General features: G+C 41.6%; 1 protein-coding gene across 2 annotated transcripts in view; it reads left to right on the top strand.

The window, feature by feature from the left end:
• roraa (RAR-related orphan receptor A, paralog a) overlaps window positions 1–20,465 on the top strand; it is a 261,349-nt gene extending 240,884 nt beyond the window's left edge. For both annotated transcript variants that reach the window (XM_058407825.1, XM_058407826.1), the window contains 9 exons: window positions 2,178–2,263; window positions 3,795–3,936; window positions 5,913–6,308; window positions 7,108–7,229; window positions 8,505–8,637; window positions 10,426–10,533; window positions 12,305–12,415; window positions 12,865–12,977; window positions 13,674–20,465. In XM_058407825.1, coding sequence (XP_058263808.1) covers window positions 2,178–2,263; window positions 3,795–3,936; window positions 5,913–6,308; window positions 7,108–7,229; window positions 8,505–8,637; window positions 10,426–10,533; window positions 12,305–12,415; window positions 12,865–12,977; window positions 13,674–13,838 — 1,376 coding nt within the window. In that variant the 3' untranslated portion in view covers window positions 13,839–20,465. The remainder of the gene's footprint in view (window positions 1–2,177; window positions 2,264–3,794; window positions 3,937–5,912; window positions 6,309–7,107; window positions 7,230–8,504; window positions 8,638–10,425; window positions 10,534–12,304; window positions 12,416–12,864; window positions 12,978–13,673) is intronic.
• Window positions 20,466–21,381: the final 916 nt, after the last annotated feature.

The raw sequence follows: 21,381 nt of genomic DNA, 5'->3' as shown, positions 1-21,381 counted from the left end.
ACGGCGAGCGTCCGCCGCACCGAGGCAGCACAAGAAAAAAAAAAAAAACAAACACAGATAATTTTTTATCTCTTTTAAAATATATTCATTACCCGACTATCTCTCTCTCATTCTTAAGTGCTCCGGATGCACTGTGGTGTAACGATAGCTGATAACGACTCTACACCGCCACTTCTCCAGAGAGCCGGCATAGCTGCTGTCAGCATGTAGCCCATGCTGTGCTGACCGAAGTGTTGGCTGGGACGCTGTTCACGGGCTGCGAGAGAATGCCAACAGGATACACTGCTCGCTGGTTGAGATTAGAGGTTACGGGATCTGCTGTTGGAAACCAGAGACAGAGATTCCTGCCCCCTGGGTGCAATGTAAAGCTGTGACATTATGCAGATAGGTCCCAGGCATCTGATAACAGGGCCTCGAGGCCGCAGTGGAGGCAGACGCGATGTGGGTAAATGGATTTCCAGCAATTAGATTTATAAAAGTCCTCCAGAGTAATTATACAGGCGCTGTTTGCAGGACGATGGGAAGAAGCTCTGTATGGAGTGGTTTCTGTCAAATGGAAACAGAAAGTGATTAGGCGAGACATATTTATATATATTTTTGTTATTTATTTTTATTTTATAACTCGATTCATAGTGTATTATTTTGAGAGTGTTTTGTAGCCGTGTCTCAAAGCGTATTTTAGAGAATAAGAGTTTAATGTAATGATATTCTCTGTATCTGTATCTCTGTGTGTTTAGTGCTGTAATGAATAAATCTCTGTTCTCTATCCAGAGGTAGAAATGTCAGCACCATCAGCATGGGGTCTGGATAGTTCCTCATCCTCAGTTCCGTCACTCGTCTTCACAATGAACTTATTATACTTGATGGTTCCTAGCTTCGAAATGTTTTTTATTTGTCTGTTTTAACCAAATATAGTTGGTTTAGTTTGTTTGTGTGTGTATTTGCATCCATTTAGAATCTGTCTGTTCAATATGAGTGTAATAATAATGAAATAATTTATCATTCAATCGTTCAATTTCATCCCTAGTAGACCATTTCAAGTGCACTTAGTGACAAATCACATAATGTGGCTTAGACAATGGCTTACAGCACCTAGGCTTAGGATCTAAATGATGTAAGAAATGGAGTAAGGTGCAAACAGTCCTGTGATGATGTCTGATGATATACAGTGGATTAAAAGAAATATATAGAAAGTCAGGGTATACACCGGTCAGCTGTAACATTATGACCAGTGACCGGTGAAGTGAATAAGACTGATGATCTCCTCATCATGGCACCTGTTAGTGGGTGGGATATATTAGGCAGCAAGTCAACATTTTGTCCTCAAAGCTGATGTTAGAAGCAGGAAAAATGGACAAGTGTAAGGATTTGAGTGAGTTTGACCAAAAGGGCCAAATTGTGATGGCTAGACCACTGGATCAGAGCATCTCCAAAACTGCAGCTCTTGTGGGGTGTTCCCGGTCTGCAGTGGTCAGTATCTATCAAAAGTATCTGCTGCTAACATCTTGGTGCCAGATACCACAGCACACCTTCAGGGATGTAGTGGAGTCCATGCCTCAACAGGTCAGGGCTGTTTTGGCAGCAAAATATTAGGCAGGTGGTCATAATGTTGAAATTATTGTAATATTTATACACACACACAATGTGCTCAGCATATGTTATACATCATATTATATACAATATATATAATATTGTTGCTGCTGCCGTCCCTGATATCTTCATCATCTTCATGGTGTTTCTTGTAGTCTTCCTCTCACTAGATGTAAAAGGCACTGCTGGGGTTTTTAATGCACAGGAGCTGAAATTTTCCCGTCTGAAATCAGTCCAGTTCTGTACTTAGGAGGTGCTCCTTGTCAAACAGTTGGCCTCTTATTGCTCCCTGAAGGGTCTGCTGGAGTATTATGATTGTGTGTGTGTGTGTGTGTTTTTCCTTGGTGTAGTTTGAACTGACAATGTTATTGCAATGGTTTGCAGGGGGTTGTATTCAGAGTTAAGATGGTCTCCTCTGTAAAACTGTGTAGTTTTATCTGTCGCTGTGTGGCAGGGAACAGATTTGTTTGAAGCCCCGCGCTGTTTCATGTAGCGACACACAGCCGTGGCGGAGGTGTCGTGCTGTGCCTGGTGACAGCCAAGAAAATCCTGACTGTTTCTTTTCTCTTTCTCTTTCTTCTCCGCAGCTCAAATTGAAATTATTCCCTGCAAGATCTGTGGAGACAAATCATCAGGCATCCATTACGGTGTGATAACATGTGAGGGCTGTAAGGTAAGCAACCAAACAAATGTCTGTGTGTGTGTGTGTGTGTGTGCTTGCATATGTGCCTGTACACAAAAGTGTGTGTGTGTTTGGGTGTGTGTGTGTGTGTGTGTGTGTTTGGGTGTGTGTGTGTGTATGTGTTTGGGTGGGTGGGCATGAGCTTTGAAAGCAATATTTGAATATGTGCTTGAAATGAGGGCTAAATGAAGGTACTGAAGGTCTAAACATCAGCGTGTTCATCATCATTAACTTGACACAGTCAGCTTGGATGAGCCGCACTCCGTCATTATTAGGACGGAGTGACTCCTGTGACTTGTTTTCTTTCTGCCCTCTCCGGCAGATTTTTATTTTATGACTCCGGCTCTGCAGTTACTGCCTGCTTCACAAATAAAACTGTCAAAGGTGCAGTGCTTTGAAGTATACCACGTAGTTAGCGTTTTTTGCCGTTGCTTCCCTGTCTAAAACTACCCTGTCTGTGTTTGTTTTAAATATGCCATCAGGAATTATATGCTTACTGTACATGTCTTCTCTTAGCATTGTTGTTGTGGGTTGCGACTCTCCAGGCATGCGCTGCAACTGCACTGCACAGCGTAGCAGAAAGGAACAAACTCTGCCATCCAACTCTATTTCTGAATAAAAGGCAGACTCTGTGTTCAGCACATCGCTCACTCACACTACAGTGGAAAAACAACAACCAAAAAAGAACAGAACAGGAAAAAATATGTGTACAGGCCTGAAGAATAAACTGCTGAAATGTATCTTTAATGATTGCTAATTACTTCAGGCAGAGAGGCATTTAATGATATGTGCGAGCACACCGCTCTGGCCCATAAATCATAGCATTATAAAGGAGCGCTGCTTGTCACCAGCAGTCCTACCCCGCTTTCATAATGGCTGCCATTAGAAAGCAACTTGGCAGCTGTCAGCTGTTTTCTTGTAATTAAACAGCCAATGAGCAACTAATTAAGACATATGTGTATCGAGCAGTGGAGTGGGGTATGTTAATGGTGTGCTGGAATCAATTCATTAAGTAAAAGGGATGAGGTATCAACTCAGTGTGACTGCGTGCTCTCTCTCTCTCTCCCTCTCTCTCTCTCTCTCTCTCTCTCTGTTTATGTCTCTCTCTCTCTTCCTCTCCCACTGCTTTTGAAATCTGTTATTAAACTAATAACCGCAGACAAACTCAACGTTATTTACAATCAAACACTTGAAGACGAACTAAACGGCTTTTTATCGCTGTCTTTCAGTAAAGAGCGTCCGTATGCAACAGCTATTCATTACGTATGCCTCTCCTCATAAAGGATCTCATCTGTGTGATGATGATGATGATGATGATGATGAGCTGGAAGCAATCTCATCTGTAAACCTTTGTGTATATATGTGTATGGTTTCATCCACAGTTCCTTTTTCTTTTTCAAATATATGAAGTTTAATTTGTTTTAAAGAGCATTTTGTTGTGAATTATGGAGCTGTCATAAAACAGCCACCTCTGTCACTCTCTCTCTCTCTCTCTCTCTCTCTGTCTGTCTCATTCATGCAGGGTTTCTTCAGGAGGAGTCAGCAGAGCAATGCGGCATATTCGTGCCCACGTCAAAAGAACTGCCTGATCGACCGTACCAGCCGAAACCGCTGCCAGCACTGCAGGCTGCAGAAGTGTCTGGCCGTGGGCATGTCACGGGACGGTGAGTGTGCCGCTGATCCTGGTCTAGTGTGCACCAGGGAACAACAGCCCCCTTTCCGCACGAGGGGCTTCAGGGCATTGCCAACACAAGCTGCAAAAATACATGGAATGGAATTCTGAGCGTTAGGAACCTACAGTGAATGTTTCCTAAACCTGCTTATGGTTCATCATCATGTTTCTGATCATCTGGAAGCTTCATGCTTATTCACAGTATGATTTGCTTAGTTATTTGTAGACTGGAGGAGTAGAGTAGTAAACAATGAGTGGACAGTCAGCTGAATATAAGTAGTTAAACACAAAAAGAGTTAACGCAACTTAATGGATTACCGATATATATCTTGTAGAAAAATAAAAACACTATAGTATTTAGTTACGTGCTTTGCTGCTTGCACAATAAAATACTCCTTAAAATACTGCTTCTTGGAAAAGGATCTTACTAATAGCTTTGTGTCTGAGACAGCATCTCTTCAAACATGTTTGTCTCATCACAGCTGCAAGGTCAAAGCTCCTGCCAAATTTCATATCCCCACCCTTTCATATATCACTTCCGACCAATCGCTGAGGATTTACCTTTCCGACCTTCCGAAACTTTTGGAATCCTGTTTGGAAAGAGACGTAAACCATAAATCCTTTAAAGGCTGATATATGAAATGAATGTTTGCTCTATCGTCTGGGTAGAAAGAAATGTGTCGTTTTCTCATTCACGTCTGGATGTTTTGTCTCTAATGTGGCTAAATTATGAAAGGGGTGTGATTTCTGTAAGAAAAATCAGCCATTTGTGTATAAGAATACTCAATAACAGTTCAGGTTGTGGACTTTTTGTTTCATTTCCTGCACACTGGCTGTGGTCAGATAAAAAAAATTAAATAAAAATACTCCTCTGCAATCCAGTGACAAGATCAATGGCCTAGTACTCGCTTTCCTCAGTTAGGTCTCATGTTGGACTTCAGGCAAGGCGGAGGGTTTCTGACAGCAAGTGGCTTTTATTAAATGACTGTCATTAGAAAGGCTCATTAAAGCCAGCGCAAGTGAGCAGCATTAACAGGAACACAGGTGAGTGTGTGTGTGTGTTTGTGTGTATGTTAAGGCCCCCTGCAGGGCTTCTGACTGGGCTGCGTGACTGTGGCCCGTAACAGGAAGCAGTAATCAGGCCAGGCCTTCAGAGTGTGCTGGGCTGCTCTCTCACACACAACCAGGACAGGCAAGGTGACTTCTGAGTTCACTCAGACACGAGCCCCCATCTGCCTCTCCGCTAGCACACACACACACACACACAGACACATCAGCTCTGGGTTGTTTGTTCTTTTACTGTAAGAGCTGGACTCCCTTCTCTTTATTTTACAGTCACTCCAACCATTTACACTTTCATTATTCCTCTCTGCCTGCCTGCCAAGAGCAAAAAGCTTTCACACTGAAATCTATGAACTCATTATTTTTTAGCTTACCTCTTTTTTTAATAGACCAACACTTTCTGTTCACAGGCCCAGTGCCAGTGCTGGATTCTCTGTCTAACCCCCAGCACTTAACCAACTGCTTGTTATATGTATATTTGTGTGGGTGACAAGAACGTTACTCGGAGCCATCCATGCTCCAACAAGAATCTACCTCATTGAATGTAAAAATGGTGGCCAAAGCAGAAAAAGCAGTAGCTCTTCTGTATTCACTGTTCTGCTGTGTGCTGTATTGTACACACTGAGGCATGTCCTTGTCTTGTTCACTGCGAGTTGTTCTGGCCAAGCCTGCTGCCCCTGTCTGAGTCTGGCAGGTTAAAAAACAGCAGAAAGTTGCTGTGAACGTGTCAAAGTGGCAAAGTGTTTTATACCCGTTACTCGGCTAATGTGCTGGGAGATAACTCATCCCTGCTGGTCTTAGGGCCGTGTTCCCCAGGCAAGGAGACTCTAAGATGATTAGAGTAGAGTGGAAATGACTGTTTTGTAACGCCTGGTTTAATAACTCGATTTTTGTCTTTCCCTTTAGCGGTGAAGTTCGGGCGCATGTCAAAGAAGCAGCGGGACAGCCTGTATGCCGAGGTGCAGAAGCATCGTCTCCAGCAGCAGCAAAGGGAGCAGCAGCAGCAGCCGGGCGAGGCCGAGCCGCTCACGCCCACCTACGGTCTCTCAGCAAACGGCCTCACCGAGCTGCACGATGAGTTGAGCGGCTACATGGACGGCCACACGGCCGACGGCACCAAGCCTGACTCGGGCGTCAGCAGCTTCTACCTAGACATCCAGCCCTCGCCCGACCAGTCTGGCCTGGACATCAACGGCATCAAGCCCGAGCCTATCTGCGACTTCACACCAGCCTCAGGCTTCTTCCCGTACTGCTCCTTCAGCAACGGCGAGACCTCCCCCACCGTCTCCATGGCCGAGCTAGGTGAGCACAGCTGAGGCGCTGGAGATAAATCCAGCAAGAAGGAGGATAAAGTGAGATCTGTGCAGTATAGGAAAATGTAGGGAAAGACTAAAGACATATGGTGTAAGGAAGGAGATGTAGCAGAGAAATAGACAGTATTCAGGGGTGATGGGGCACCGGGGGGGTTAGGAGATGGGGAAGAACTCAACCGTGGGGCAAATGACATAAAGGTGGCTTAAAATAGCAGAAGGTTGGAGACTCATCTCCGAGACTCATTAAAAGTGCCTCTTTTTTGTAATTAGTTTCCATTAATTAGGGCCAATCAGGATCCAGCAGGGCACGAGCCAAGGGAAATAATTTTTTTTAGGTTCCCCATGTGCACTGGGACTCCTTATAACAGATGTGTTTTCAACATGATTGGATTTTATACTGGTGTTTTTTTTTTCTTTTCCCTTATGCTCTTTTTTTTTATTATTGAAAGCAAATGTGACCTTTGTTTCTGTGGGTAATGTGCATATCTTCTACCTTCCTTATATCATATGACAGACACACCACAGTTATTCTACTTCTCCACGATGAGTTTCATGCTGGCAACAGTAGAGGAAAATGTCAACAAACTTCTAAATCACATTTAACAGCTCTACTTCAGTGTGCAATAATAACATTTAGCCATCTGAAAGTATCCTCTTGTTACTGGTGAAGTGAACTCAAGCACTATGTCTTTGGACAGGTAGAGCAGAACATCTGTGTGTGTGTGTGTGTGTGTGTGTGTGTCGGTGCATGTCTGAATCTTTGACGCTGTCCTGCTTGTCTGTTGCAGAGCATCTGGCCCAGAATATCTCCAAGTCCCACATGGAGACATGTCAGTATCTGAGAGAGGAGCTGCAGCAGATGACCTGGCAGGCCTTCCTGCAGGAGGAGATGGAGAGCTACCAGAACAAGGTATCACTCTTCCACACACAAGCACACACACACACATCATCACCACCATTATTGTCACCTACATCCCTACTGAATTTCAGCTGCTCATGCTCTTTAATAAATAAGTCGATTATTTGTAATGATGTATACGATATAAATAGGTTATTGCACAACAGTTGAACATATGGATTTCCATATAATGAGAGGGTATTGATGTGTCGCAGGATGTAAACATGTTAAATAATATAGAATATAAAGTGCAGCAGAATCTAAACACACTGAGTAATACACACCGGTCAGGTATAACATTGTGAGCAGTGACCGGTGAAGTGAATAAGACTGAGTATCTCCTCATCATGGCACCTGTTAGTGGGTGGGATATATTAGGCAGCAAGTCAACATTTTGTCCTCAAAGTTGATGTTAGAAGCAGGAAAAATGGACAAGCGTAAGGATTTGAGCGAGTTTGACGAAGGGACAAATTGTCATGGCTAGACCACTGGATCAGAGCATCTCCAAACAGTGGTGAACCGGTGACAGGGTCATGGGCAGCCAAGGCTCACTGATGCATGTGGGGAGTGAAGACTGGACCGTGTGATCCGATCCAACAGACGAGCTACTGTTGCTCAAATTGCTGAAGAAGTTAATGCTGGTTCTGATGGAAAGGGGTCAGAATACACAGTGCAGGACGGGTCAGGGCAGCAAAATAAAAGGGACCAACACAATATTAGGCAGGTGGCCATAATGTTATGCCTGGTTTAAAGGCAGCTAATCCATACTATAGAAACCAGTTTTTATAACTATTAAATGGTTTTATTTAGATAACACAGAACAGATTTCCTAAAACTAGTATTAGAAATTTTAACTATTATCAATATTTCTCCTCCAACATCAGTTAAACCTTCATCTCAGCATAGTCTCATTAAACTGCTGTAGAAATGTATTATTCAAGCTCAGGAAATATATTCTGAAATGTACTCATCTCTTTGAAGAAAATGAGAAGTCCGGAGCACAGATTATTATATTTCTTACTCGGCTAATCAAACCGGCTCTCCCGGCCTCGAGCCTTTCTGATGATAAAAACAGATATTTCTGTCTGAAAACGGTTCATGTGCAGAAACATCCCGCACCAAATATCTCCCAATGCCGAATTAGAGAGCAGAATCCACTGCGGGTCATTTACCTCCGTGTTCATGTGAGAAACCTTGTGTTTAAAGTACACAAGTGTTTTTAGAAGAAAGCCAGAAATTGATATTTTATCAGCATTATTATTATTATTTATTTTTTTATTCCACCAGCCCAGAGAAGTCATGTGGCAGTTGTGTGCCATTAAAATCACAGAGGCCATCCAGTATGTGGTGGAGTTCGCCAAGCGTATCGACGGCTTCATGGAGCTCTGTCAGAACGATCAGATCGTGCTGCTCAAAGCAGGTAATATATCTGTATATTAAATCAGTGGGATAATACACAATAATTATTACAGCAATATCTCTGTTATTGCTTAGAAGTGTGATTATAGCCTTGGCATTGTATTTGCTTGACTTTTTTTATTTAAACACAATCATGATATTAGTCAGATTATTGGATGCAGTTTGTATTGACTCTGCTGCGTGCATTTATTCTTTAATTCATTCATGCTTGCTATCTTATTGAATGTGTTTATCTTATGACAGGTTTCATTTTTTTTTCATTCATGTAGTCTATCTGTGTTTTTCAGCATTTAAAAGCTAAATGAATCTTTCTATAGAGCAGTCTTGTCTGCATTTTAATGATTTTAAGGTGATAAGGTGAAGTGCTATATATAATTTTTTAGAGATTTGCACAATACCTGTTCTGATGCTCATACAGACACTAAAACCTGGAGTATCGGCCAGTATGAATATCTGAATATTACCTCATTTTATAATCCTGTTTTTTTTTTTTTTTGTTGATGTACTGTACAGAGAAGTCACACCGTAACTGGAACAAAAGAAAAACTAGCATTTTTCCCCCCAACAAAATTCAACTCCAGTTTTTAATGCTGTATTTGTTCCTATATCCAGAATCCATCATTTACTATCTTTTCTCCGATATCCGAGCCACCACTTTTTTCCTGGCGTCTGCTCGACGCTGCACCTATTTGTTCCTAAATGGGCCGAATAATTGTAATAATGACTTCAGTATGAAGCAAAATAATTATAATTACCGTTCATTCGTTCATCTTCAGTAAGTTCTTTATGGTGGTCGGGGACGCTCTGGATCCGAAACCTCTATCCTGAGGAACACTGAGCATGTAATATTCCATCAAAGTGCACCATGCCTACACACACACACACACACTTTACTTAATTAGGCACGATTTAGCATAGCCAGTCCTTATACATTTTTGGAGATGGAAAGAAAATTGGAGATATTAGGTGTCAAAACTTGTAAAGAGAAAGTAAGAAAGAAAGAAAGAAAGAAAGAAAGAAAGAAAGAAAGAAGGCAGAAGGGAAGGGAGGGAGGGAGAGAGGAAGGGCGGGGTTAAGGAAGGAAGGAAGGAAGGGAAGGGAAGGGAAGGGAAGGGAAGAAAAGGAAGGAAGTCCCATGCAAGTCAGAACATACACACAGACACTAACCTAAAGCTGAGGACCCTGGGGCGCATGGTGCTGTGAGTCAGGAACCCTGTACTGCCCACGATGACCATTTGAACCCTTACACACCCGTACAGCCCAAGACAAGACAACTTTCACACTTAAGAGGATTGTCCTCAGGTTATGATTTTCCCCTTTAAGCGACAACTCCTCCGTCATACCTGAATGCGCTGTACTTCCTCAGAGTCCATGTTTATAGTTTGCGCTTTTGCAGTCAGTAATAAAAATGACAAACGAACTACCCCGAGTGTGTGATCCCTCACCTGAAGTGACATCCTAAAGCAGTGGCATCTCACTACAGCTCCGTAATGGCTTCCATTAATGTGTGTTTATCCGCTAATCCAGTCTTCAGAGGAATTACATCTCCCACTCACAACAACGTGACACACACACACACACACACATGACGGAATGCAAATGTGCAAGGAAGCTGTGTATACAATGAAAGATTACGGTGAACATGAGGGATTTCTCAGTATTTTAAACATCCAGATAAGAAAACTGGCTCAAACTTCCAGTCATAATCAATTCAAAGTCTCGAAGAATCGACCGGCACAAACGCTGCGTAGATCGGCTGTTCACGCTGGTGTTTATTATCTGCCTCTAGGCTCTTTGGAGGTGGTGTTTGTCCGAATGTGTCGTGCCTTTGACCCTCAAAACAACACGGTCTATTTCGATGGGAAGTATGCTGGCCCTGATGTGTTTAAGTCATTAGGTAAGTGGATATGCATCGCATGTTTTGTGTTGTGGAAAAGGAACGCTTCCCACACACCCTCCCAAGCAGTGTGTGTGTGTGTGTGTGTGTGTGTGTGTGTCAGTCATTTCTCTCGTTTTTCTTTTTTCTTCCACCAGATTTTACAACGAATTAGTGGGAATGAATGGAGAACCTACAATTTATTTGCATAACTGACAACTCATGCTAAGCTTTTGTCAACAAGCACACGTGCACACACACACACACACACACACACACACACAGCAGACTGATATCGACTGCTAATAAATCTGTCCCTGCTGTTAATGTAGTGCAGTCTCACTTCTCCTGCTGAAGTAGACTTCACGTAAGACTGTAGCTCAACCTTCTGCGTCTGGGGAAAAACATATGGAAAAATGGAGTGCCTGCTTGGAGAATTTTTTATTTTTTATTATCAACCCTACAAACCATAGAGTCGTAATCCGAGCAGCGCATTTCTCCAGTGTAAGCAAATAACATTTATGTTTGAATGCCATGGCATTAGTAAAATCCCTCCACTGTATTTCCTTATGCACATCCCAAGCCTTTTGAGGCAGAAAGCTGTCCAAATGCCAGAGTGAATACAAATGTGAGCAGAGAGAGCGCGAGGGAAGAGAAGCGGGGGCTTGTGTGTGTGTGTGTGTGTGTGTGTGTGTGTGTTGTGAGTTTGTCTGTTTATATTAAGGAATCTCAGTGTGTGCATTTGTGTGGGTGTCCTTAGTGATGTAGCAACAATAACGTCTTATTCAGTGTATTGCGTACGGACAACAAACCGGCCTCTGTCCTCCATGCAAGCATCACACTGGAGGCTTGTGTGTGTGTGTGTGTGTGTGTGAGAGAGAGTGAGAGCGAGAGCGAGAACCCCTCTGGTCATTGATTTTATTAAAAGTCCTGTAACCCTAATCAAGGTTGCATAACAGCACTCAGCTGCCCGAAGATGATTAGTATGTAAAGGGGGAGAGGGTAGAGTGTAATATGGAAGATTCACTTACTCCGTTCCTGTGAAGTGTGTGTGTGTGTGTGTGTGTGTGTGTGTGTGTGTTCAGGCTGATAGAATGACCTTCTCTACTGAAATATTATTTTCTGTTTTTATAATACACATTTAAACCTCTAAGATCTCATGTTCTTCATTTAATCATTATGACTAATGAAAACTCCTATTTCAGCCCAAACTGGCCGTTATTGATGGACAATGGATCTGAATTAACCCTTTCAGATACACACACACATACAGCATCAGTGTGTTTCAGTGAAGCTTTACAGTGGATAAATGTTTACAAATGAATGTCATTTAAATGTTATTGTCTCATTGTAATGGTCAGTGTAATGAGCACACCAGTGTAGTCTGAGGTGGGAGATTATATATAATAAGAGCTGATTGCATTCAGATTCGCTGAAATATATCATTAAAAATTGAATACAGATTTGGGGGATTTGTGTATGTGTGTGTGTGTGTGTGTGTTTGTTTGTCTCTATGTCTATGTCTATATGTGTTCTTGTGCCAAGTACCGGTAGTATGCATCAGTTTGAACCACAACCTCCTGATTCTCTCTCTCTCTCTTTTTTTCTCTGTCTCTGTCTCTCTCTCTCTCTCTGTCTCTCTCCCTCTCTCTTTTTTTTCTCTGTCTGTCTGTCTGTCTGTCTGTCTCTCTCTCTCTCTCGCTATATATATATATATCTGTCTCTCTCACTCTCTTTTCCTCTGACTCTTTCTTTCTCTCTCTCTCTCTCTCTCTCTCTCTCTCCATGGCAGGTTGTGACGACTTGATCAGCTCCATCTTTGAGTTTGGAAAAAACTTGTGTTCTATGCACCTGTCTGAGGACGAGCTCGCCCTGTTCTCAGCGTTTGTGTTGATGTCTGCAGGTAGGAGCAGAGCTCACGGCTGCTACAGAGTTCTAAAGCACTCATGTCCTGCTCTATTCATCAGGCAGCATACACACGCATCCATGCATGGACATGTGCGCACACACACACACACACACATACACACACACACACACACTCTAGGATGCCATTTGTTCTATTTAATCACATTTCACAGTCAGTGGAAGTTAGACTAAGCTGTCTCTATTCGTTTAGACTTAATGACAAACACATCAGATTTTCGTCCTCTGTCATAGAACACGTAGAAGCTTAGTGGTTTATACTCTTATACATGACTTCATTATTGTATATTATTTGTTTATTCTATGTTCATGTCCCACGTTTAACTAAATTTCATTTCATTCATTTAAGATGAATATTTACACAAATGTGTAGAATGATTGTACATATCTAGAAGAGCTCAGTGTTAACCTGTGTGTGTGTCTCAGACCGCTCCTGGCTCCAGGAGAAAGTGAAGGTGGAGAAGCTACAGCAGAAGATCCAGCTGGCCCTTCAGCATGTCCTGCAGAAGAATCACAGAGAGGATGGCATACTAACAAAGGTACTGCATATAAACATCCTCACAAAGGTTATTTATCTACACACACACACACACACACACAGTACAATCACAATTATAATTCAGATAGTAATGCACAAAACAGGTAGAGAGCCTCATTTTTTTTAGGTATAAAGGTGGTTGCAGTCTGAAGAAATACGCTGCACATCCCACTCAGAGTCTGTCATCATAGCAGCGTTTTACATGAGCCTCTGACCCTTTGATAAGGTGACCCGATGCGATAAGGTGGTCTGCAGTGGTCAGTATCTATCAAAAGTATCCTTTAAGTCTAGACTTAAAGGATCTGCTGCTAACATCTTGGTGCCAGATAGCATAGCACACCTTCAGGGATCTAGTGGAGTCCATGCCTTGAAGGGACAGGGCTGGAGGTTTTTTTTTTTTTTCAGCAAAAGGGATGTGTCAATGTGGACCAACACAATATTAGGCGGGTGGTCATAATGTTATGCCTGATTGGTGTGTGTGTGTGTAAAAGAGGGAGCATTAATTCTTTGCTTAAGTGTGTGTGAAGAGCTGTAAGTGAAAGTGAAGAGACTGGGGCCCTCCTCTTCCTGTACTCTTCATCTTTAAGCTACCCTGCTGAATCTCAATAACAGACCTGTCTGTGTGTCCCCCACCTCTCTCTCTCTCTCTCTCTCTCACACTCTCTCTCTCTCTCTCTCTCTCTCTCTCTCGCTGCAGTTAATATGCAAAGTGTCGACCCTGCGAGCGCTGTGCAGCAGGCATACAGAGAAGCTGACCGCTTTCAAAGCAATATACCCGGACATTGTGCGTACCCACTTCCCGCCCTTATACAAGGAGCTCTTTGGATCAGACTTTGAGCAGTCCATGCCTGTGGACGGGTAGCGGCCCCTTCGTCCGGCCCGCTCCGAGGGGCCACAAACACCGTGGGGAATGTCGAGCATGAATCTGAGACACTTTACCAGTGCCCTGCACATACACACATACACAACACACACACATACACAAACAAAAAACAGGACAGCTTACCTGCTGCACACACTTTCCTTTTTTTTGTTGTTGTTGTTGTTGTTGTTGTTGTTGTTTTCCTTCGGGAGGGGGGCGGGTGTGGGGTACAGCAAGATAACTTTTATTTGGAGGGTTGATTTTGTGAGGTTTATCCCCTCCTTTTTTGACACAAGTGGGAGATCGGGAGGGCCCCAGGGAAAGGATAAGGAGATGAAGATGCTTGTTCTCTCTCTCTCTCCTTTTCTCTCTCTCTCTCCTTCTCTCTTTCTTTCTCTCAGTCTGTCTGGCTGAACCTGAAGCACTCATGCATACGACTCCAGAACGGTCCCATGACGATTTCTCCAAATGATTGCCAGAAATGGTGTTTCCTAAAAACCTGCTATAGTATCAAACCTTTAAATTCTTCATGGAAAGCATGATGAACCATTATTTCTTTGGATTATTCTGCAAAATTGGTCTGATTTTAAAGAAAGACAAATGTTGTCAACGAGCCAAATTCGGGCTACTTTCATTCCCAAATTAAAAAAAAAACATTATGCATGAATTGTGGCCAGTGCATTAGGCATGTGCCCAGTTTGGTCACCTCTCTACTCTTTCTATCTTTTGCTGTGAAGCTGCTGCTCAGAATGTAAACCAGACGGTGAAAGAGGTCATAAGAGAAGCGCCAGATGAGGAGAGAGAGAGAGAGAGAGAGAGAATGAACAGGAGAGCGAATGGAGAGAAAGAGAAAACATGGGGCACGTGGAACGGAGCCGTCTGCGTGAGGTGACACTGAACTGACGCCTTTCTAAGGACAATCGTTTAAAAAAAATAATAAAACAAAGAGAGAGAGAGAGATAGAAGAAAGGAGAAAAATAGGTAGAATTCTGGTAATTCTAGTTTTTAAAAAGAAAAAAAAATGCAATTACTTTTAGCTGTCAAGCACTTCATCCAGCGTGGTTGCTTAGTGAGATCATTTAAGGCCATCTGCTATTAAATCCTTTTTCTGGACAGATTATGGCAGTTTAACTGAGCACACCGCCAACAACCCAAGGGTCCATTCCACCTGTTTTCTAAATGTGCTACAGGGTATACGGTCATAAGTACTTACTATACAGAAAAAGAAAAGTAATGTTTATAGAATCTATTTTAAATAACATGTATGATAATAGTAGCTAGACTATTCTTAATTGTCAAGAATTGATAAGGCACTTTTCTTTGCACCTTTCTTTAATTTAAGACTTGTATATTTACCTAGTGATGTGTGTTGCATGTGCAAGCGGAAATACAAGCGAAAAACCACCGACTCACAGAGGCTACATGCTGGAAGCTCCTACAGGTGTGTGTGTGTGTGTGTGTGTGTGTGTGTGTGTGTGTGTGTGAGAGGATAAGATCAGTGCTGGGTAAAGGCTGACAGAGAGGTGTATAGATAGGGTTTTCGGCTCAGATTTACAGAAGGAGAAGCAAGGCTGAACCTGATCCCAGATCAGCATGTTCTACGACACTGCCGGTCTGTCTAATAACTCTATGTCATGAATTTTCAGCACAAATGTAAAGCACAATAATGTGTGGAAGCAGGAGCTGGGGTTTAGAATCATAAGTCTGCACCGCGAGGAGCAAGTCAATGGTTCCATCTAGTGGTGAAGATCCCACAGCATCTCTCAGCATCTTCACCGATAACTGCAGTATTCGTGATACAGCATGCAGACCTTCCTGTGTTCATTCTGCATCTGTAGGACAGCCAGGCCTTGGTTCTCACACGGCTTCTCTCGGCAGCAGCCTTTGCCCGACTGTACTGGTAGAAAGGAGAGTTAAAGAATCAGAAACCTATTCAAAGCCTTGTCTGGTAGTAAAACTTCTATTTTTCTAATCTGTACAGTGCATAAGCTGATGAAAAGAAGGCGAAGGAGAGAAAGGAAGTGAGATTATAAAGCACTTATTCCTGCAATAATTCGATTTTTTTTGTGTGTCTTTCCTTTTTATTTTAGTAGTGTCGGTGCTTTATTATTTTCCCCCCTGAATGCGTAACTGTCGTCCGATTGTCCAGTCTCAGCCCTTTCAAGCGTGCCATAGCGGTTTCCCCTGATGTTGTGTCCACAGAACATTCCAGTGAAATTAGAACGTGATGCAAAACACCACCACACCCATGAACAAACGTTTCTGCTGGTCGTTCTCATCCTAGTCATCCTGTTCCCCCACACCACCTCTCACCATGCTCCTTATACAATATACAGTGTATTTTCCTCAGGGAAGAGTTGTACTTCTAACTCTGTTTGACTCAGTTAACATTCATTTTTATGAGATAATGATGATGATGATTGGTCCTTCCTGCCCTCCGTTATTTCCTGTATCTACATTCTCGAAATATAAAGCACAGTAACGTTAGCAGGGTCATCAAATGCACGGCTCATTAAACGACATTTTACCTGTTTAACATTAAAACCCGTTTCAATAATCACCTCGATTCAGTGCATCTGAGATGTATTTGATTGATTGTTGCTGGCCAGAGATCAAACATTCATCAAAGCTGTGAATGACAATCCAGCAGAACATTGGGAATTGGCAGCACGTGGACTTAAATACCAAATGCTCAGGGAGAACATTTTACTTAATAAAAAGTACCGGGGCAGATGATTTCTGTAACGTAGCAGCATCATAAGCATCATTTTTTGTCCGTTAGTGTTTTGATTTTTGTTTTTGTTTTTTTTAGAAGTACTTCTCTGGTCAGTGTGTAAGCTTCACTGACCCGTAAAAGATCCCACACATCTCATCACATCTCAGAAACACCAACAGCTGGGTGCACTGGTGTTAACGCTAGCGACAGGGTCCGTCATCGTACAAAATAAACAAGCAATGAGCTCTTAACGTCACCCCCCTTTAGTGTAACCTTCACGTAATATTGTGCCAAATACCTCTTGTAGAATTAGCTCCACGAGCAGGACTCACTGCCCATGAGCCAGGAGTGCGTAGTGTGTTACTAAAATACGGGTTTCGACGGGGTAGCCGCTGCGGTGGAGTGCCCTCTGAACAAGCTTTGATACGCAGAAGACTGTTGTAATTCTGTCCTCTTTTTTTGTTCAGTCTACTTGATCCACATCCATGTGGTGTCCTTTACCGAATGCTAATGACAACGATACCCGTTTGCACCGTAAACAAAAACAAAACAAACAAAAAACTGTACTGATTTTTTTTGTTTGTTTTTCCTCCTCTGGTCAGTGTAGTTTGTTTTTAGGTATTAAAAGCAATACAGGCTGTAAAGTAGAAACTTTGGACGAATTTATTTTTTCAATCGAAAGTACTGAACTGTCTCTGGACTTGTTGTATCGACGTGTTGATGTACACGTGTATAAATAATTCTGGCTCGTGAAAAAGGTCCAGTCGTGCGTCGCAGGTTTCCGTGTTGTGTCGTGTTTCTGCGTGTGAAACTGAGCTCTTTTTACCCTCTGTGTTCATTTTGTAATAAGCAATATGAGTGTGTGTGTGTGTGTGTGTGTGTGTGTGTAAGTCGAACCCCAGACAAGGCTTTAATAAAGTAGATAAGGAGCAGCAGGGTCAGCTGGTGAAGTAAACGGTATATGGATATCTTAGTTTTCCCGGGTTTTATTTATTTATTTTGATTTTTTTTACACACACACACACACACACACACACTCTTAGTAGCAAGTGTGAACTCATCCATCAGGCTGGACAAGCATGACACAGTGCACGCCATCATCTTACTAAAACTCCTTCACACGGACATTATGCAAACCTGCCACTGACGGGCCCTATGCAGTCTCCAATACCGCAGGACGAGTTTACACTGCACCACCCTAACAAATCCTTTCTTTCTTTTTTTCTTTCTTAGCGAGGGATACTTCGACTTGCAGAAAGCCATTCGAATAATATTCACCATGTTCCAACACGTGGGATTAAGGTGTGATGTCATGCTTGTGACGCCCTTTCCATTGGGAGGTGGAAAGTGTTATTAAGGTGTATAGATGTATTACAGACGACCATTTTCATTACATTTTATTTTTTCTTTCTTTCTTTCTTTTTTTTTTTTTAAATGTGACCTTTTATCCCAAAAGCACAGCTAATAAAGTGAGGTATGTTTTAGAATATAGAGCAAAAGACAAAAAAAAAGTCAAACAAACAAAAAAAAAAACTTTAGCCATAATCGAATGTCAAGCAATAATATATATGGTATATTATTATTATTATTATTATTATTATTATTCATCTTTGTGCATAGGCTTTGGACACCTGCATGTAAATACACCTCTTATTTATCACATTTTGTTTTCTTTTCTCTCTCTCTCTCTCTCTCTCTCTCTCTTTCTCTCTCTCTGATTATTTTTGCTTTTTGTTTTCTTTGTATATTTGACTAGTTCTGTTCCCAGGTGGAGAACTAAGAACTTCATATGGCCTGTAAACTGTACAGCTTGATTTCCCTCTCTCTTTCTCTCTTTCTCTCTCTCCCCCTTTAGCTTTCTGCTTTTAATTCACTATATTTAATGTTATTATTGATCACATGTATAAAATTAACTTTGTAACATCTGTCTGTATAGGTAAAAAAAAAAAGAAAAGAAAAGAAAATACTGCTATTAAGACCTACTCAGTGCAAATATTTATCTGTTTATCGGATACATCATGCTGTACAGTATCTCTGTTTTAGTATACTTCTCTCTTTTAGAGTTAGTTTGATAGCGCTAGGGCGTGCCGACATTTAATTTTTGTGTTAAACTGACGTGTGGTGCTAGGTAAGTTACTTTCGTGAACAAAAAAAAAATGCAAACTTCTCGACTCATAGACAAGGCCACTCGATTAAGTTCATTCATTTCACTAAGTATTGATGCATTCTTGATATTAGGACTCAATAAATGATAAGAATAAAGAATAATGATAGTGGTTAAAAAAAAATCCCTGGCCCAGTACCTGTATCAGTGTGCTAGGCTGGGGTTTGCGCTCTGGTTTCCTTCTCACTTTAAGACTATAAGTAAAAGCGGTATCATCGAATTAAGATGCTATTATTAAACGTCGATTGATATTAAAAGAAAAAAAAATGTTTAAGCTAAAGAAAAGCAGTATTGTGTCCATCCGTTTCGAATTGTGAGAACCACTGGCTAGACTCGCTTAGATTTATTTATTTTATTTTTTTTGCCAACGCAACAGCGCCTACTGGTACTTTGCTCAGAAATCCTACGCTGGAAATAAAATGGCTTTACGCAGCAGATACGAGAGAGCTGGACGATTTCTAAGAATTATTGGCAGTCAGGTTTAAACCCTTCTTTTTATTTTTGGCCTAGACTACAGCTCCGTGCGTATTTATTTATGTGTACGATGTCACGGTCAGTCATTTTCTTACCCCAAAAAATTTAAGCGCACAGACTGTGGCGTAAAGCGTTAGAACGTGCAAGAGGTTGAAATTGGTCAGTCGCAGGTTCATATTTGCTCGAAATCGTTCATTTCCTCTGTAGCAAGTATGACAGCTATCCTTCGCAATAATACACAAACAACACCGCTGAGTGCCTCTCAGTGGTCCGGGATGCAGAAATGACGTAGTTTTCACTGTTCGCCGTCGTCAGACGCTCATGTATTTGCACATGTAGGTGAATTCTATTCCAAAATTCTTCACGTCTCTTATTATTTTTCTTCTTCTTCTTCTTCTTCTTCTTCTTCTTCAACGTAACTGTTTTGTACTTTTGTTTTCTGACCACGTGAACACCGCTTGTAGTTTATCCGTCTGTCGCCAACCGTTTCTCGCAGTGCACAGTCGACGTTCCCTTCCTCCTTTACTTTTTCTGCTGGCGTTAATATAACCTTGTGGATGAACAGAAACATGCATTCTGAATCTTTTATTTTTCAGATCCTGTTTTTTTGTTGTTTTTTGTTTTGTTTTTTTGCACATATTGTAAAGGACAATAGACAATCCACTCGGTGTTACCCCCCTATTTTACAATACTTCCAGTTTCTGTTGGTTCTTGCAGACGAATGACTAATGCATTGTATTTTAAGTATTCACACGTGTATGTAAGATATATGCATAATAGACATTTTGGATTTCCTTCCTGTCGTGTGTTTAAATGTGAGCTCACAGGGGGACTGGGTTTTACTCCACACACAGGCACGGGGAGGGAAAAATGCCAAGACAAGTTTGTGGTTGTCACGAATTTTTACATCACACGTTTGCTACTGATCTAACCGTGGGGGAGAGATGATCACGTACCTTTTTATCCAGCTCTTTTGAACTCTATTTAGGAGGTAGTATCTTCACAATAATAGATTTGCTCCTTCTCTTCTCTTCGTCTAATTCTTGAATATGAAAAATTATTAAGTATTTTGATTCATTTTGTAAATACAGCTGTAAAGAAAAATAAGAAATTTAATGTTGTCTTTTAAATACTTTTCATTCTAATATGAATGTTGTTATATTGTACTTAGAAACTGTACCTTTAATATTACCTTTATTAAAAGTGCATTGGACACATCGATTTTAGATGTGCTTTATGTGCTGTTATCCCATAATAAAATTTACCGCTTGTAATTGGCTCTTATTTACTGTGTGACTTTTTTCAAAGGACATGTTTGCAGTGATCGCGAAACGACATTCATGTAAAAGTAGAAATAAATGTAGGGAGACACCTCACAGCTCCGAGGTCCACGGGTTTTTTATGTATATACACATCTGCATGGGTTTCCTCCAAGTTCTCCAGAGTGAGATATTAAATGGGTTGAAATAAATTGTAGGTCGCTGTGGATAAGGCCTCCTGCCAAATGTGTTTGCTCAGAAGGTTGTGAGTTTGAATCCTGGGTCCACCAAGCTGCCACTGCTGGGCCCCTGAGCAGGGCCCTTAACCCTCAATTACTCAGATGTATAAAAATGAGATAAATCTAAGTCGCTCTGGATAATGGTGTCTGCCAAATGCCAGAAATGTTAAATGAGTCCTCACACCTCCCAAATACATGCTGGCAGGTAGGAAAAAATGCCCCTAAGTGTAAACAAATGTGTGTACATGTGATGGTCTGAGTGTATTCCTTCTGTTCCGGAAGGCTGTATTCCTATTCGAGGACAATGTACAGAAAAACTGTACGGATATAAGAAGTGTACACACCCCTGTTGAAACAGCAGGTTTTTATTAAGTAAAATAATAAAAACTAAGACAAATCATGTTCAGACATATTTCTGCAGCAGGATGAAATTACAACAGAAAAATGAAGTGAAAAACAATCAGAAACTTCCATAGAAGGGTTCCATCAAGACATCCTAGCCCGTAGCCCAGATAGTCATTCTCACAAGAATATGAGAGATTTCTGTCACACACAGAGAGTCTTCAGTATTTGTCAAATGTCTTTGCCGTCTCCATGGTCAATTTTTGTTTAGTCCTTTTGTACATTTTTGAGGGATGTCCTGTGCTCGTTGAGGTCACTGTGGTGCTCTGTTCTCTTTATATATTGATGG

The sequence above is a fragment of the Hemibagrus wyckioides genome, linkage group LG14, assembly GCF_019097595.1.
Source record: "Hemibagrus wyckioides isolate EC202008001 linkage group LG14, SWU_Hwy_1.0, whole genome shotgun sequence".
Lineage (NCBI taxonomy): Eukaryota > Metazoa > Chordata > Actinopteri > Siluriformes > Bagridae > Hemibagrus > Hemibagrus wyckioides.
Note: the sequence above shows the minus strand (reverse complement) of the source record. Positions and strands in the feature narration are given on the sequence as shown.